Genomic DNA, 19,974 nt, shown 5'->3' on the forward strand with positions numbered 1-19,974 from the left:
ACCTACTTAATTTTTCTATATTTCAATGCAGAATTGAAGAGGATATTGCTCCAGGGCTCAGGGTATGGAGAAGGGCATTATCAGAAGCTCGCAGTGCTGCACAGGTAGCTCTGTGCATTCAGCAGTTACAGAAATCAATAGCATGGGAAAAATCAATTATGAAAGTTGTAAGTGTTTTTATTTAAGAAATACTATAACTAATTTACTTTGTCCTGTTTTTTTCCAATCTTCAGATATTTCTTAGTTATACTTTATTGTCAAAATAATGTATGCTGTACTTGAGAATTTGCTTAATTTTTAAATACTGTATAATTTGATACTTTCCTCCTTATTTTGAGCTTTTTGAAGGAATCTATCAAATGTTATCTTTTGTTTTTAAGATCTTCTTTTTCTCTCCTTTGAATATTGTTTGTAGCTCCAACTGAAGTTGTCTTCTGCATTTTGTCAACATAATAGTTGTTAAGCTAAATGTTTTGAAGGCTCTTTCAATCTTGTAAACATTCCAGTTGCTAACATTACCTGCTATATACATTCACTGCATTCCTGAAATGTCTTTATATTTGTATCAATTTTCTTTTTGTAATGCTAAAAATACTTAGATAAGTAAATGAAATAAACAAAGACCTCTTCCTTTATGCACTTTTGATAAAGTGTTTGATATTGCTGGCATTAAGGATAGATATTTTAGTCTTTCCTCTAACAGTTAAAACTATTTACCTTCTTTGTTCAAGCCCAGTTAGTTATCACATAGTGGCCTCTACTTTGTCCTAGGCAACAAATGCTATATATTCAAAATAAAAGCTGTATTTCTTATATTTCCCAGAGATATGTTTATTTTAAATCATATATGTGTCCCTTTTCCTTTTATTTATTATAGAAATGTATTTTATATGTTGACTTTTATGAATTATTTTAACAGTTGCTTTTGAATTGCTGATTAGCTTTAAAATTCAAACACTTGAATTTTAATTTCATGAATAAGGGTAAAATTCCATTATTTAAATAGTTGTTTCCCAAATAAAAGAAGTGATCCTTAAATAATTAGCATTCTTTCCTTCCTTTTTACCTCTATGCCTAGACTACTCAAGACTTTATTCATTGTATGCAAATAAATTTGATTTCTTCTATGGTTTTTCACTTCTTTCTAAAATGTCCATAGAATAATGAATCTATAATTTATATATAACCTATACACAGAAACCCAAAACTTGTACCAAAATCTGCCTTTATATTAATATAGTTACTTTCTGCCATCTTAAGTTTTATTTCAGATTTTTGCAAATTCCTTGTCCATTGTTATTAATAAATTAATATGCACCCATCATTATTTAATCTCATAATTTTCATTTCTTTTTTAATGTTTAATAATGTGATTTTTGCTAAAAAAAACACTTTTTTATAAAAAAGGCAGAGTTTTTTATTCAAAGATTAATGAGCTCTTTGTAACCTTTAATTAGAAATATAACAGGACCTATAAGAATCCTCATAATAAGCTGTATCAGAAAGTTAATGTGCTCAATATCTTTAGAAACACCCTCTTTGCCAGAAACCAAGCATACTAAGAAAGAAGGCACTGCCGTAATTTGCCTTTAGGTGCTTCTTAGTCCACTCTCTACTTTCTGTGGTTATTAATGTCAAGCAGGCAGCAACATCCACTGTGGCATTCACTGGTTTGTTTTTATTGTAGTAGCAAAGTAGTTAAAACCAAAATGCTCTAACACATTGTGAGCTATTACTGTGATTTTCCAAAAATGTTATAAGTTCAATACATGTTATCCTTTCTTAGAAAGTGTCAGAAAATAATTTTTAAATCATAAATGTGAGATGTAAGATGGATTTTTTAGTATTTTTACCTCTCTATTGTAGAAGATCATGAGAATTTACTTAATGTTCATGAACCTGATTTTTAAATTTTGTCATAGGGAATTAAATATAGCCTTCAAAATGTTATTTCAAAATATTATATGAATATTCTTATAATAGAAGTTTTAAAGAAATAACTCAGATTTGGAGAAATAGCACCATACTAAAGTATTTAGTGATGTGGTTATTAGGAAAGGCCATAAAATACTTACTGTCAGAATATTAAACTCTACTGCTTTCTCTTCTAGTACCTGTGCCAATTTTAGTATTATGTGTATATTACATATATTTGATAGCTATTTATTAAGGTGAATAACACGTATCTGCTGTTTTCGTAAGATTCTTAAGCTATCATTGGTGTACATGTTGAGTTATGAAAGACTATTTTAGACCTTCCCAGATTAAGATTTAATGTTTTATTGAAATTAAACAAATTAAATTTGAATAATTAAGCTTTTTTGGTTTTAAGAGTATTTAAATACATAAAATAAGTATAAATGATTTATAATTTAAATGTTTTAATTATTTTAAATTGAAAAATAGTAATGTTTTCAGATTTGGAATATTGATTACAGGACATTTTCTACTGCTACTGGAAATAAACATTAAATGTCAAAATATAATGTTAGTACTTACTGTTTTTTAAAGCCATCTTTGAAGTTTTTACTTGTCTAATCATCCTTCTTTCCTTTATGAAACTTGTTATACAGAATATGTGTGCATGAGAAAAAAAATCTTCTCTCTATAGATTTAAAAATTCTTAATGGTATTAGAAGTTTTTCCACAGAGAAGAAATTATTTTTACTCCTAGAAAGTAAATAATGACCTCTAAATTCTTTAATTTATTGTAACAGTTTTTTTCCCTTAGAAATCATTTTGTAGGATCCATTTTCTACATTTGTGACACATGTTTGATTTGGGTTGATTTTTGAAGTTTCCTGGTTTAGACATAGTCAAAATATAGGGACATCTTATTATTATTATTTATGATTCTGATACTAATACATTTCCTAATTTTGATCTTAAAAATTACTCTAACTCTTACTTATTTCTTTCTCAGGATATCATGAGGATGCTAAGATAAGCAAACGATGAAATATATTAAAAAATTAAAGTGCCATGTATTAAGGCTATTCATTGCTTTATGTGCTCTAATGTCATGTTAATTATTTCATATGTTAATGTGTACATGCTTCTGAAGTGTGTGCAGGCATTCAACCTCTAGCTTTGTTCTTTGCAGTGTACTTGAAATGTGCATTTACCCCAACTGAACTGCTCACCCCGTCATGTGGTCCATATCTGTGTAACGAGAGATACATAGATGTGTATGGCTACTGTTTATTTGTTAGCAAGCGGAATGTTCATTACTAATATGAATTAGGAATTATGGTGTGTTTAATATCCCAATAACTATCATTCATAGCAGAGTCTTAATTTTAAATGATTTTTCATGTATTATAGTACTGCCAGATATGTCGAAAGGGAGATAATGAAGAACTACTCCTCCTTTGTGATGGCTGTGACAAAGGCTGTCATACATATTGCCATAGACCCAAGATTACAACTATACCAGATGGGGATTGGTTTTGTCCAGCTTGCATTGCTAAGGTAAGACTGATCTAAAACTTATTTTTTTTATTATACAGCAAAGTGATTCAGTTACATATCTATTTTTTTCAAGTTACTTTCCATTATAGGTTATTAGGAGATTTTGAATATACTTCCTTTGCTAAACAGTAAATCCTTGTTGCTTATCTATTTTATGTATAGTAGTTTGTATCTGTTAATCCTGTACCCCTAACTTATCCTTCCCCCTCTATCTTTCCCCTTTGGTAACCATAAGTTTGTTTTCTATGCCTGTAAGTCTGTTTCTTGTTTATGTAAAGATTCACTTGTACTATTTTTTTGATTCCACATATAAGTGATAAAATATTTGTCTGACTTCACTTAGTATAATAATTTCTAGGTCCATCCATGTTGCTGCAAATGGCACTATTTCATTCTCTCTTATGGCTGAGTAACAGTCTGATATGTATGTATACCACATCCTCTCAAACCAGTTGTCTGTTTGATGTGCACCTGAATTGTTCCTGTATCTTGACTATTGTAAATAGTGCTGATATGAACATTAGGGTACATGTATCTTGCTGAGCTAAGAGTTTTCATCTTTTCCAGGTTTATGCCCAGGAGTGGGATAGCTGGATCATATGGCAGCTCTATTTTTATTCTATTTAAGGAACCTTCGTACTCTTTTCCATAGTAGCTATACCAATTTACAGTCTCATCAACAGAGTAAGAGGGTTCCCTTTTCTCCACACCCTCTCCAGCACTTATTATGGGTAGACTTTTTGATGATACCCATTCTAACTGGTATGAGGTAATACCTCATTGTGGTTTTGATGTACATTTTTCTAATAATTAGTTAAACTGACCATCTTTTCACATGCCTGTTAGCCATCTATGTATGTCTTATTTGGAAAATATCTATTTAGGTCTTTCCGCCCATTTTTTGACTGGGTTGTGTTTTGGATATTGAGTTGTATGTGTGAGTTGAGCTGTTTATGTACTTTGGTTATTAACCCCTTGTCAGTTAATATTGTTTGCAAATATTTTCTCCCAGTCTGGTAGGTCTTTTTGTTTTGTTATTGTTTTCCTTTGCTGTGGAAAAGCTTTTAAGTTTGATTAAGTCACATTTATTTTTACTTTTAAGGCTTCCCTGGTGGCTCAGATGGTAAAAAGTCTGCCAGCAATAAGGGAGAGTGGGGCTTGATCCTTGGGTTGGGAAGATCCCCTGGAGAAGGAAATGGCAACCCACTCCAGTGTTCTTGGTTGGAGAATGCCATGGACAGAGGAGCCTGGCGGGCTACAGTCCACGGGATCGCAAGGAGTCAGACACGACTGAGCGACTGACAGTGACACTGACTGATTTTTGCTTTTTTTCTTTTGCCTTGGAAAACTGGGCTAAGAAAATGTTGCTACGATTTATGTCCAAGAATGTTTTGTGTATGTTCTCTTCCAGTTTAATGTGTCATGTCTTATAATTTTTATATATGGTATGAGGGAGTATTCTGATTACTTGTAGCTGTCCAGCTTTTCCAACACAAACTACTGCAGAAACTGTTCTTTCTCCATTGTATATTCTTGCCTCCTTTGTTGGAGATTAATTGACTGTAGGTATATGGGTTTATTTCTAGGCTCTCTGTTCTGTTCCATTGATCTATATGTCTTTGTCCTAATACCACAGTTTTGATTACTGTAGCTTTGTATTTGGTTGGTGCAAAAGTAATTACCATTTTGTCTGTGAATTTTAAATCATTATAACTAGGTTCAAACACACCTTTATTCATCAAAATAGGAATCATTACAATCAACACATTTTGCCAACAAGAAATAAGTTGGTTTATACCTGTAGTGTAAAAATCTGTGCTTCGCGATTCGACAAACTCTTGGAAAGCATTTTCTGCCTCCTGCTGGTTGTAGAAGCATTTACCTTGCAAATAGTTGTCAAGAGATGCTTGAAGAAGTAGTAGTTGATTGATAAGAGATCAGGTGAAAATGGAAGATGAGGCAAAACTTTGTAGCCCAATTCATTCAACTTTTGAAGTGTTGGTTGTGCGACATGTGGTTGGGTGTTGTGTTGGAGAAGAATGGACCCTTTCTGTTGACTGATGCCAGCTGCGAGTGTTACAGTTTTGGTGCATCTCATTGATTTGCTGAGCATACTTCTCAGATGTAATGGTTTAGCCAGGATTCAGAAAGCTGTACTGAATCAGACACCACCAACCAGTGACCAAGACCATTTTTTGTTGCAAGTTTGGCTTTGGGGCTTGCTTTGGACTTCTTTGGTGAACTTGTCGTCACTGGTTGTCCTGTAAAATGCACTTTCTGTCACATGTCACAATCTGATGGGGAAATGGTTTGTTGTTGTTGCGTAGAATAAGAGAAGACGACACTTTAAATTTTTTTGATTTTCAGTCAGCTCATGAGGCACCTACTTATTGAGCTTTTTCCACCTTTCCAGTTTGCTTCAAATGCAGAATGACCATAGAATGGTAGATGGTTGAGTTCTTTGGCAAACTTCTCATGTAGTTGTAGGCAGATCGGCTCTGATGTTTGCTCTCAATTGGTCATTGTCAACGTCCAGTAGCTGGCCATTACACCCCTCATCTTCGAGGCTTTTGTCTTTTTGCAAAACTTCCTGCACTGCCAGTGCACTGTGTGTTCATTAGCAGTTCCTGAGCTGAGTGTGTTGCGGATGTTGCAAGTTGTCTCCACTGCTTTATAACCCATTTTGAACTCGAATAAGAAAATAGCTAAAATTTGCTTTTTGTCTAGCATAATTTCCATAGTCCAAAATGAAGATAAACAGTAATAAGTCATTAGCAAAAAAAGGCAAGAAATGCACATTAAAATGATATATAACATAACCACATTAATTAAGGATGTACTGCAATATCAAACAGCAAGTTTCAACAATGCCAAAACCACAATTACCTTTGCACCAATCTAATAGTATTTTCTGAAGGCTGGACAGGTTATACCTCCAGCTTTCTTCTTTTTTCCTCAGGGTTGCTTTGGTAACTCTGGGTCTTTTGTGATTCCATATACATTTTAGTATTTTTTAGTAGTATTAATAAGTTTTAAACTGCCAGTCAAAATGAAGCATTTTATATGGATTTTTGAGATACAATTCATATACGATAAAATTCACTTTAAAGTGTGCAACTCAGTGATGTATAATATGTTCAGAAAGTTGTACAATCATCACCACTATCAAATTCCAGAACATCTTCATGAGCCGCTTAAAGAATCCTAATAGCCATTAGCATTCACTTCCAATTCCCCTTATCAGCCTTTGGCAACCAATATATTTCCTATCTCTATGAATTTGCCAATTCTGGTCATTACAGATATATTAAATCATATAATATGTGGCCTTTTTCTTTCACTTAGCATAATATCTTCAAGGTTCATATATGTTTCAGCACTTCATTTTAAAGTCAGATGATATTTCATTATATGGATAGACTACATTTTGTTTATCTGTTCAGTTGATAGATTTTTGCATTGTTTCTACATTTTGACTTTTATCAGTAATGCTGCTAGAAATAGTCATATACAAGTGTTTGTATGAATATGTTTCCACTTTTTTTGGTTATATACCTAACAGTAGAATTGCTTGGTCATATGGTATTAAGCATATGTATTTTAAGTCACTTTCCGTGTGTGTGCTAAGTTGCTTCAATCATGTCCAACTCTGTGCCACCCTGTGGACTGCAGTCCACCAATCTCCTCTGTCCATGGGATTCTCCAGGCAAGAATACCAGAGTGGGTTGCCATACCCTCCTCCAGGGGATCTTTCCAACCCAGGAATTTAACCCATGTCTCTTATGTCTCCTGCATTGGCAGGCATTCTTTACCACTAGCACCACCTGGAAAGTCACTTTCCAGTCACATATAAATTGGAAATCTATTAACTGTCATCCTAATTGATTAAGGAGAAGCAATATGATAAAGTAGAAAGAGAGGAGTTTTAGAGTTACAATGTAAGTGTGAAAGGGTTAGAATGTATTGAGGCCCAGAGTCACTGTTAGGTTTTCTTTGTCTCACTCTCTTCCATGTTTAATCTCTTGACTTATTATTACCAGTAACTGCCACCTCTTCATAAACTCAGTTTCAAATGTCCATCTATCCACTGCCTCCTTTCTTTCCCATTCACTCTCTCTACTCCAATAATTCTTTGATCTCATCAGGACCTTCAGTTTATTTATCTTAAGACCTTCCCACTGTCCCTCTCCACTTCATGTCTTCTTTTTGCTCCTATAATCACAGCATCCACCCTTAGCTTCTGTTCCTCTCTCTCACTTGGTAAAACCATCATTCTGGTTAATCCAATTCTCTGACTTCTCTAGTAACTTAATATTCAGATACAAAGGTGTCTTGATGTGACTGGAGAAAACACCCAGCCTTTTAAATTTAAGGCTAAGAGGGCCTTTAATGGTGCCTGATAATTTACTGTCTCCTCTAGTTTCAGTCTCAGCTGATGATGTTACTGTCATTTCACTATGCAAATAGAAGCCATCAGGAGAAAATATCACAAGAATCCATCACACCTACCATACTTTCTGTATCTGGGCTAGCATCCTCTACCTTCCATCCTGTTGCCATGAACTGCTTGTGCCCCTAACTAAGCCAATTACCCAACTTGTGCTTCAGATCCCATCCCCATCTCACCTCCTTAGGAGAATGAGGAAACTGCATCATCAGTTTCTACTTCTGCACTGGGTTCTTTCTCATCAGACTACTAACATGATACGATTTCTCCCATCTTATAAAAGCTAAACAAAAACTCTCTTTTAGCCTCACCTCTCTCTTGATCCACTTCCCCAATTTCTCCCCTTCCCTTTGCTGAAAAGTTTTGTTATGGTTCTCTCCAATTTCTCTCTTCCGATTTACTCTTAAACTCATTCCAGTCATATCTTTACCTCCACGACGTCTCCAAAATTGCTCTTCTAGTGTTCACAAATGATTTCCACGTTGCTCAGTCCAGTGACTACCGCTCAGATCATCTAACTTAATATTTACATTTGATAAAGTGGAACTTTCCCTCCTCCTTGATATCCTGTCTTCACTTGTCTTCTAGGATACCATACTCATCTGGTGTTCTTCCTGACTTTGCTCCTTTTCAGTCTCCTTTGCTGGTTTTTCTCACCTCCCAGATCTATAAATATTACTTTTCTTTACTTTAAAGTTATATCTATAAAATGGAATAGTATCTGCTTTGTGGGGATTTGTGAGGATCAGATATGCTTGTGTGTTTGAAGGTTTTTATAACTTCAAAAAATTCTGTGATATATTTATGTTCATACTTTATTATATTTTATATTTATATATTATATTTTATATTTACAAAATAGTAGAAGTCTCACATGGCATGGTATTCACTAATAATTGCTTTTTTATTTCTCATTGCTTTATCATTTTTGTCATGTAGAGTTAAATATAGTTTAATAATAATCTTCACTGGTTGTACGTAAATTATCTTTTAGTTTCAAACTGTCAAGTTAAAGAAAGTTTCTCCACTACTTTGTGACTTACTAACAAATCAGTGTTTTCAGGCCTGGGGGTACCATCTGGTAGACTATAGGATGTTTTGTTTTCTGTCAGTTTGCTTAAATTAGCATTCTGGTGTCTGTCATTTCAGTACCAGACTAGAGGTCTGTAATCCTATCCAAGTACTTCTATGTAAATGCAGCTTTCTAAGTCTCTACCCTGTTTTGCTTTGGGGTTTTTTATTTGTTTCTTGGCCATGCTGTGAGGCTTGTGGAATCTTAGTTCCCCAGCCAAAGATTGCACCCAGGCCCACAGCAGAGAAAGCACAGTCTTAACCATTGGACCACCAGGGAATTCCCTTGCTATTGTTTTTTAAAAATGATGTATTAGATGTTAGTCACCCAGTCATGTCCAACTCTTTGCAACCCCGCCAGGCTCCTCTGTCCATGGCACTCTCCAGGCAAGAGTACTGGAGTGAGTAGCCATTCCGTTCTCCATGGGATCTTCCTGACCCAGGGATTGAACCCAGGTCTCCTGCATTCCAGAAAAATTCTTTACCATCTGATCCACCAGGAAGCCCATGCTTCTTATAGCAATAGAAGTATTATAATCATTTAATTTTGATATAGATTGATAGATAGATAGATAGATAGATGGATAGATTTTTTGAGTTAAGGTTTTAAAAATCTTTCCAGTAATTCAGTTATTTTCAATTATTTATACTATACAATTTGCTCTCAAATAGCTATTTCTGCATACATCATTGTGACTGTTTTTACTCTGTGTATATGTGTGTTTTCATACCAATGTGTATATATATTTATATACACACACACATACATACACTATATTAAAGATATATATATATATTCTCTCTGTCACAGAATTAGAGACTTGTATGTGTATATATATGTATTTATACACAATCACATACACAAATAAGAAATTCTAAATTCCAGTGCCTAAAAAGCCAAATAACACAAAAGCGTCAGGCAGGACTATAGCAAATAGGAAAGTCAAGTCGTGCCCCTATTTTTATGTAACAGTCATCACTCAACTCTGGCAAATTGTTATCATGTAGACATGTGGGCCCAGTGTTCCAGGATCGACTAGTATTTTAAGATTATGGATTTTATGCATATTCTCGCAAATATTAAATATTGGCAACAAATTCAGAATTTATATAAGCATTATGAGCCAAACCGCAACACATTCTGTGGGCTGTTTATAGTCTGTGAACCACCAGTTCACAACTTCTGATATATAATTACACAAACATAACAGAAATGAGCCCTTGTATGTATGTAATCTGATAGATTCTGATTAATTAAGACTTACTAAAGTTTCTCTTTGGATTTGGACTCCAATAAGATAGAAAGGGTGGGGAAGGTGGGGAGTCTGTGCAAGAACACAGACATCTGGTAAATAGAGGCTCTGTATAAAAGCTGCTTATAAAAGTATATGTGTGTGCATAATCCAGTGAGGTAAGCATGATAAACATCATTTATCAAAGAAATAGAGAGGCTCCATTGTCTTTTTAAAACATCACAAGAGTCTTTTATTTCTGTGGATTTAAATTTCATGTTTTCTTACTATGAGTATTAATTTGTTAGAATATGATCCCAAGTAATATTTTAGTTCACATAGGAACTAGAAATTATTCCTGACCTTTTTCTCTTTTTAAGTAACACAGTTACTCAATCTAACTTAATCTTCATTAAACAGATCTTTTCCTCATGAATTAAAGCTTTCTCGTTCTGTTTTACTAGTGCTGAAAACTTTCAGGGCGTAATGTTAAAACTCAAAATAATCAGATTTTAGTGAATAAAAATTAATAAACTAAATGCAGAAGAGACTTAGTAAAACATTTTAATTTTATTCCAGTTTCAAGAGGTAGTGATTCTTTGATATGGTATGGGAAAGGTGTTAGATTTATGGTTTGTCTTATTATTTTAGCCAATTAAAATATCTCTTTAATTATACTTTTATCTTACCAATAGAGAACCAGATACTTTTAATTGCTTGATTAAAAGCTATTTTTCAAAATAATGGTAGAAGAGGTCCTGAAAATCTCAAAGAAATTGATACGAAATAATCCACAAAAATGTTTTTTAGCCAAATTCATTCCAAGAATACATCTAGCTTTGAACTATCACTAGATTGATATCTGATCTAAAGTTTTAAGTCTATGATTTCTTAATTATCTGGTTAAGAGAGGATATCGTTTTCTAAAAGAGGACAAACTATCCTGGAAAATTAAAACTAAAGCCATACATTACCAGTATCTTTGCACTAATATTCGTCAATGATCTATTATATTTATTGTAACAGTTAAGTCTGAAAATACAGATTTATTTCCCTATTTCTAAATTGAGGGGTAGGAAGGAACTTAATCATTATATCAGTGTGCTGCCTGCAAATTGTGGTTAGACTGCATAAGGTCATGTTGACCTTTGTTTTGTTTTCATACAATTTTAGAGCTAGAACGACTTTACCAATTGTGTGGCATGTCTTTATTTTACAAGTGAGATAATGGGGACTCAAAGATATTTTTGTGCAAAGTTCCATAGCTAGTAACTGACAGAGCCATAGCTACAATTCATGTTGTTTGATTCCTAATATAATCTCTTTTATACTAATTCTGTATTGTTTTCCTCAAATATCAACATTTTTTTTTCCTCCTTCGCCTCTGCTTTGTTCACACCTGGTAACCACAACTTTGTGGAACTCTATCCTTGTAGAAAATGCCTTTTTTCTTTATCTATTAGTAGAAAGAAGTATCAATTTCCAGTGTATTTGATTACTTACAAAGGACTTCTCTGTTTAACACTTCATGAGCTATTTTCCTTGTTTTGGTCTAGCTTTTAAATTATCTCTTTAACTTGCTTATTAATAAATAAGATCTGTATTTTTGTTTATAATCATCTTTGTTGTTAATTATATTGTACTCAAAAAAGTAGTACTTTGTATCTTTAAAGTCATGCTGTTAGTGACCTAGACTAAGAAACAGTGCTAAGTTCTGTAGTACCAAAGATTGATTACCATGGGATCAACATCATCAGATTTTAAGAACTCCTAAAATAAATTGTTCATGCTTTATTAGATTTTTTGCCTCATAGGAGAAAAAAAATTCATAGATCCTCTTGAAATTATCAACCTTCTAGATCAGATAATATTCTTTTTGTTTGCCCTGTCAGACTTTCATAACATAAAATAATAAAAGGCCTCTCAACAGTTATTTTTCTTACACCTCATTTCCTTATTTTTTAAATTAAAGGCAAGTGGTCAGACCCTAAAAATCAAAAAACTGCATGTCAAAGGAAAAAAAAGTGAGTCAAAGAAAGGCAAGAAAGTGACTTTAACAGGGGATACTGAAGATGAAGACTCTGCATCAACAAGCAGTTCACTGAAAAGAGGAGTCAAAGACCTGAAAAAAAGAAAAATGGAGGAAAACAGCTCTATTAACGTACCACAGCAAGAAAGTTTTACTTCTGTTAAGAAACCCAAAAGAGAGGACTCCAAGGACCTAGCTCTTTGCAGGTATTATTTCAGTTCTCATGTATTATGTATTTGCAGCTTCCCATTTTATTTGCTTAGAAATCACCTACTATAGTAAGACAACTTTTTGACAGTTTGTATAAATAGGAAATCAAAGTCTATAGTGTATATTTTTAAAGAAATTAATTTGCATTTTTTACTTGAAAGATTGGAAAGCTAAATTTTTAATAAAAACAGATGTTTCTAAAGCATAGATACTGATTTCAGACATTATTTTCTTTAGTATGATCCTTACTGAAATGGAAACTCATGAGGATGCATGGCCTTTTCTACTTCCTGTAAACTTGAAACTTGTTCCTGGTTATAAGAAAGTTATTAAGAAGCCTATGGATTTTTCCACAATTAGAGAGAAATTAAGTAGTGGACAGTAAGTAAATCATTTCAGTTCAATATCCATTGAATGCTTGGTATATGCTGGGTACTTTTCTAGTGAGCCAAAAATACATTAATTAACAACAAAGACATAGGCTCTGCCTTTGGAGGGGTATGTATGTTTGGGCAGGGTAGCAGAGTATGTAAGACAAATCAATTAAAATTATTAAAATATTTTAAAAGCTGTGCAATAAAGCTTTCTGACATTGGAAGGGCACTAAACCCAGCCTGGAAGGTAAGGAAAAGTATCAAGAAAACCTCCAATGTAAATAACATGTTACCTAGAGCTTGTATTGTATATCAGTGGAACATTGACACTATCTCGTGTGGCTTTAATGAAAATTTACCCTGTAATAATTTTCAGATTATTACAGTGGAGAGATAGAAGATCACTGGAAATGTTAAATATTAAAAGCCTTATTGTGGGTTGTTGGAGAACACTGAAAATGTGTTTATTAAATGTGGAAGAATATTATCATCTGCCCTTCTCTACCCTGTTATCTTTGTGATCCTATCCAAAGAGCAAAATGACTTCTGGCCACAGTTAATGATCTTTGCTAGATTGCCTCAGACTTCTGCCAGAGTAGCAGCTGTTAGATAGTGGCATTTAGTTGGTCTGGACATTGGATACTAGTTCTAGACGTTTTGGAGCCATAAGAGTAAGGCTGTTCACTTGCAAAACAAGCCCACACAAAAGCACTCTTCGTATCAATGGCCCGGAGCTGTGCGTCTACATTCTCCATGCTGCCTGCTCCCTTTAATCCTCCATACCAATTTAGCTTAGTATATAGGCTATGCCCATCACTTCAAGCAAAGTCATTAAAAAATATGGAGAAAGAAGGAAATTTATATTTTAAAAAATGATAAAATATATTCAATTGCATTATCATATTCTTCCTAGATGTGCTTTTGGTTAAAATCTCTATAGCCTATAATCTACACTCAATTTAGAAGAGTTGCATAGAACTTAACTCATAAAGATCAGTGACTGTCTTATACGTATCAAATTATTTACAAGATTGACCAAATGACTAGTTTATTTCTCTGGAGGCTGAACTTTCCATTTTTTAAAGAATTATATCCATTTCACTTTATTAATTTTTTTAATTTCCAAAGGGACCAGCTCTGACTCAGAAAACATTAAAACTATTGATTCTAAGACAATCCAAATAGCAGAAACTTCTATCTATATATGAACTAGTTCTTTTGCTTTCTCTATCAAAATACTCAGACTTTAAGAAGGGTAGCATGGACTTTATAGTCATCATGACCAGGACAGAAACTTATGCAGGAAAACCTTCCCATGTTTAATTCCTGACTTTACCTTCCATAATTCTCCAGTTCCTGGATAGAGGATGAACCTAAACCTCAAAATAAACAGGCTTATATATTAACACAGAATTACCAGAAGATCTGCAAAATCAAAGCTCCTTTTTGAGAATGGGTCCTGGTGAATGCAGGAGGTCAAAGCAGAGGCAAGCAGAGAGAAGCCGTTCTTTATAATCTTGTTTGTGATGTCAGCCATAGGGAGGGAAAATTCAGAGAATGCAGGCTCTTCCAACTTTGAGTTGTTTTATTAAACCCAAATTAATGAGTGGGGACTCAAACTCATATAATATATATTTCAATTTTTAAACTAAAAAAACTTAGAGAACAGAGGGGAGGAAGTAAGTGCCTTACTGTAATGAATCTTTCTGGGTTCCATAGGCTGCCCCTTCCTTTCAGAAAAGAAGGGCCCAGATGTGGGAATTGCACTTACTTCTCTTGAATCTCACCTAGAATTTTCTCCTGGATATGTCTCCCTAGTATTAATCATTAACCTTTTCTTGTAGTAAGGAACAGTATAAAGAGAGAAATATTTCTCAAGGTAACTTTAAAATATTTTATAAAAATTATTCCCACACATGTTATCTGATTGCATTTATGTAAAATATCCAGAATAGGTAAATGTATAGAGACAAAAGGAAGGGTTGATGGTTGCCAGGGTCTAGGAATAGGAAGGGATAGAGTATATGCTTAACAAATTAAGAGGTTCCTTTTGGGGCGATGACAGTGTTCTGGAACCTAGGTAGTACAATGTTTTGAGTGTGCGAAATACCTTAAGTATCTACTTTAAATGGTTAATTTGATGTTATGTGAATTTCACCTCAATTTAAAAAATAATAATTCCTAGAAGAACTGGAAAATAGATGAGGTTACATAGGGCTGACAGCTCTGTGAACTCATTACAGATAAAGAAATTTTTCTCTTTCATTGTTGCACTAATTAGAAGGTAGAAGTGAAAAGACTGTACAAGGTATTTCATCAAATAAATAATTCCACTTTTACCAGGTCTCAGAGCTTCAGTGTGTGCTCCATATGTATTTCTAATGGGTAAATTATTTTAGTATCCAATTAGTATACTATTGCTTTGGCTTGGGTTGGCTTGAAAGGCACTACTCCTTCTTTACTAATAAGTTTAGGCATATTCATGCACCTTTCAGTTCTCTTCTCTGGGTTCTTACAGGGAAAGAGAACTGGGGTTATCCTACCAAAGAAAGCACTGAGTGCTTTTCATTGAAAGGCAGTTCCTAATGTTATCTCCAGTGAAGAGATAGCACGTGCTTTTTTTGCTTGTTTTGTATCTGAAGAGAGAAGAAAAATGGGAAAGGAGCAAGGTTTAACCAGAGGGACCAACCCTGAGATGCATGTAAAAGCTACCGGGCAGGTGTCATGTTCGTAGTGCATCGGAAGCATTTATGTTATTTTTACTGCAGCTAAATGTTTTTGAACGTGAATAGTAGGGCACTGCACGTGATACAGTTGGTCAGAGTTAATACATCAGTTGGAATGAATCCAGTAACAGAATTGTGATACAGGTTGAACAGGAATTTGGATGTAAGAAAAATGTTAGTTTGTTGAAATATATCGTGATCTTCAAGAGAAGTCTGTTCTGCATTTAACCTGGCTTAAATTCTGTACATTCAGAATACATGCAGTTTTTTAAATGTCCCATTTATAAGATGGTATAATTTGTTTTATAACAGTTTAAAAGCAGTTACCCTACTTTTTTCTTTTTGCTTTCAGTTTTACATTTTATCTTTTATTACCTCTTTCTTTGTCTGCAGAGTGAAGCCAGCCTACAAAAGCAATCTCTAATCGTGTGTTTTCTTCCAGGTATCCAAACCTTGAAACTTTTGCTCTAGATGTCAGGCTTGTTTTTGACAACTGTGAAACATTTAATGAAGATGATTCTGATATAGGCAGAGCTGGCCACAGTATGAGAAAGTATTTTGAAAAAAAGTGGACAGATACTTTCAAAGTGAGCTGAAGTTATAATAATCTTTTCTTTTTTTTCCCTTTTAAATAAGGATGAATGAGACCAGCAATGTGAACTGTATTTACACACATGTGCAAGGCACATACATAATGACTTCTTTTCCCTTAAAATAAGTATCACAAAAAAAAAAGTATCAGAAGAATGATACCATTTTTAAAGGCTTCACTCCTACAACAACCAAGGCCCTTGGTTATGGGTTTGTGTGATTTATCAGCTAATTTAGGTAGAACAGGGAAGCACACCCAAAGAATTTTCAAAGGAAAGGGTGTTATAGTGCAATAGCAATTAAAATATATCAAATCGCACTGAATATTCAACACCAGAGCTCTAACATGGGAAATGGTTCTTTCCCTCTCAATAAATATCTATTTTTCATTTTTTTACTTTGTAGTTTATTTTTTAGTGAATGTATTTAATTTTATGAATTATTTATGATTAAACCACATCCAGAATCTTCGTTTTCTGTGAAAAGGAAGAACTAGAAAAATTGCTTTAAATCTTGAAAATACAACAAGGAATGTTTTAAAATATAAAACAAAGCCAAGTTAAACTGTTTACACTGATGTGCTATAAAAGCACCAAAAATAAACTTTGCTGTAGAGTTACAAGTACATTTATATATATATACGTATATATATATATATATATGTTGCTGCATCTCTTGTGTAGTTAAATTGTATTTCAAAACAGTGAAGAAAAATTGCCATGTATATACTGTTCATTATTGTTTATATTAAGTCTTGTTTTAAATATGTATTATGTGTATATATTGTTTGCAGACATTATTGTTTATGCCTTAGAAGGATTGTAGCATTTTATTTTAGTCTGAAGGTAATTATAGCTATACAGCTTGTACAGTAATTATCCTCTACCAACACTGTGGCGTCTCCTGGATCTTGGTAGTGCCTGCCTTTGAAACAGGGTGTAGGGGATATTAGTTTTCCATTTTTTCTATTTTGTTATATAATTTTAAGCCACCAGGGCCTAAATTAAAGTATAATCATTTGTATCCATGTGGAATAAAATTGTGACAATTTCCTATACACACAGTATTTTTTCATAGAAACATTTCCCTCCCATTTGCCTTGCCTCAGAAATAAATTTACAAGACATTTGTAACCACTGTGTTTTATCTACTGTGTGTTGTGGTGGCCTGTTGGAGGCAAATAGATCAGAATTTTTTTGTACCTATGTAAGAGTACTTGAAGTTTTATTTAAAATAAAATGTTGTGGAAAAGGTAGCATTCTTTTTTTTAGGAGTGTTATTTTTCACTACTATGTGTGGCACGGATACAATAAAAACTTTTACAAACTAGCTTTTTTAGTTTTTCTTAATGAACTTGGAAATATTTGAAAAAAACTAGTTAATGTAATGTTTTTTACGGAATCATAAAGGAGGAGCAGCAGAACATTGGGTGGGGTGGAGGAAGGTGGTCTTACGTAATGTGACTTTCATTAGTCTATGAACCTCTCTGGACCACGTTTTATTGTTTATTTCACACTTGCCATATGAAAAGGTTAGAATATTTTTTAAGGTCTTGTTCTGATAGGTGAAATGTCTCTACTGTAAACATACAATCCAGTTGTCAAGAAAAACTGATCATATAAATTCATCTAATAAGTCATGAGGTACAAGTTCAAGTGTTTATGAAATATGATTAAATGCCTTACTGGGGTCTTAGGAATCATCAATGAACAAGATAGGCATAGGCCCTGCTTTCATGGAGCTTACAGTCTAGCGGAGAAGTGATCCTTAGATAATGTCCTCAGTACAGGGCCTTTAATAAATAGTGCAGGGAGAATAGAAGAGTTTTGAAGAAATATTAAACTTTAAAATGCTTCATAGCCACAGAGTATTTTCTAAAATTCCTAGATTGTTTGTGAAGGCTTATATGAAAATCAGCTGTTATTATGTAAATATGTCAGTTACTGTTAACCAAATATTACAATGATGCCTTAAGGAGTTGGTGCTCAATCAAAAATACCATGTGGAACAGAACAAGGTGGGGCTTTGAATTAAGTGTGTGGTTTTTGTGTTTATAGAATTGGCTGCCAAGATGCTCCATGGGGAGTTGTCTTCATGGGAGTGTTTTGCCTAAGGGATCATACATGCTTAAAGATCATATGTGCTTATATTACTTTATATTAGATGGCATATAAGGGCTTGATATTAATGCGTCTGATGTCCGAGGGACAAATGAAAAATAAAATACACTCACACAAAGAAGAATTTTTCAAGAGTGGTAATATTCTTTTAAAAATAAGATATTCCTATAAAAAAGAAAGCTTGGTGAATATTGTCTACTTTGGACTGGTAGCTTCTGTTGTTACTCAGAAGAAACAGCTGTTCTGTAATACCAGCAGTAGTGGCTGTGTTCCCCAAAGGGCCACAATTGATCTCTGGAAAAATTGTTATAGTACACACGTCTTTCACTAAGATAAATTAGGCTTTAACCTGAACCTTCTCCATTTTAGTCCTGATTGCTCTATAAATGATAAAAAACTGACCTGCCCTCAAGTTTAGATTTTGATTTATCCTAAGGATAAACCAATCAATCCACTACTGCTAAACCCCAAAAGTAGTCATCAGTTTGAAACAACACCTAGAGAGTAAATTAATATATTTAGTTGTTAACCATGGTGAAAATTAAACAAAATTGAAAATGTATTTATCAGTGTACCTTGAACTAAAAATAAACTAGATTACCATAAATGGAAGGTGATCTCTTTTTCTTACTGCAATCCTAAAAGGAACTTTGTTAAAAGCACTAGTTTTAATCAAAATTATGAGGGATTTGATCTGTCATCGATACTTAAATGCACCCTCTGTGCTCCTTCTCATAGAAGGCAATGGCAACCCACTCAGGTACTCTTGCCTGGAAAATCCCGTGGACGGAGAAGCCTGGTAGGCTGCAGTCCATGGGGTCGCTAAGAGTTGGACACGACTTCACCTTCACTTTCACTTTTCACTTGCCTGCATTGGAGGAGGAAATGGCAACCCACTCCAGTGTTCTTGCCTGGAGAATCCCAGGGACGGGGGAGCCTGGTGGGCTGCCCTCTATGGGGTCCCACAGAGTCGACACGACTGAAGTGACTTAGCAGCAGCAGCAGTGCTCCTTCTCTTTTCCATTTCTCCACTTCGATACCTTTTCAGGAAATTTAAAATCCTGTTCATTTAGTCTCCCATGAAACACATCCTTAACAAAGAAATCTGATGTCAATGACTTACTCTTTTGTATAAATTGTATTGTTAAAGGGTATCTCTCAAGGTTATTTGCATTTGAGAAATGAAAGAAGTTTGTGTTCTGTTAAGAGAATTTCATTCCAGGAACTGCTCTGGTAGTCCGAGTGGTTAAGACTTTGATCCTGGTTGAGAAACTAAGATCCTAAATGCTGCACAGCAAGGCCAACAAAAGAAAAGGGGGTGGGGAGGGGGGGAATTTCATTCCAACAAGGAGGTAAGAGAGGTATTTTAAGAGAATTGAAATTTTTCTTCCACAGGAATATGACATAAAAAATACAACACAAGGAAACTAGTAGAACCTTACCCATTAGGGATTTTGCCTCAGTTAGGTCTCTTAGGCCCACTTGAACCACGTTACAACTCTACCTTAACAAAAATTTTTTTAAAACCTCAACTACATAGAATGAGATAATTCCTCTCCTCGATTCATGAGACACTGTTCACATTTTTCTTGCAAAGCCCCCTCTTTTGTTTGATTTTACTTATTCCTTCAGCTCCTCTTCAATTTCCTTCTCTCCTATATGCAACCACATGTCTTTCCAGTCAGCCTTTTTTATATGTATTT

The 19,974-nt window shown here is 34.1% G+C and overlaps 1 protein-coding gene across 32 annotated transcripts in view; it reads left to right on the forward strand.

Moving 5' to 3' along the window:
- BAZ2B (bromodomain adjacent to zinc finger domain 2B) overlaps positions 1–17,480 on the forward strand; it is a 325,416-nt gene extending 307,936 nt beyond the window's left edge. For all 32 annotated transcript variants that reach the window (XM_042244893.1, XM_042244899.1, XM_042244894.1 and 29 more), the window contains 5 exons: positions 32–167; positions 3,325–3,471; positions 12,194–12,456; positions 12,698–12,841; positions 16,003–17,480. In XM_042244893.1, the coding sequence (XP_042100827.1) occupies positions 32–167; positions 3,325–3,471; positions 12,194–12,456; positions 12,698–12,841; positions 16,003–16,156 (844 nt within the window). In that variant the 3' untranslated portion in view covers positions 16,157–17,480. The remainder of the gene's footprint in view (positions 1–31; positions 168–3,324; positions 3,472–12,193; positions 12,457–12,697; positions 12,842–16,002) is intronic.
- The last annotated feature ends 2,494 nt before the right edge of the window (positions 17,481–19,974 follow it).

This window comes from Ovis aries, chromosome 2 (genome assembly GCF_016772045.2).
Source record: "Ovis aries strain OAR_USU_Benz2616 breed Rambouillet chromosome 2, ARS-UI_Ramb_v3.0, whole genome shotgun sequence".
NCBI lineage: Eukaryota > Metazoa > Chordata > Mammalia > Artiodactyla > Bovidae > Ovis > Ovis aries.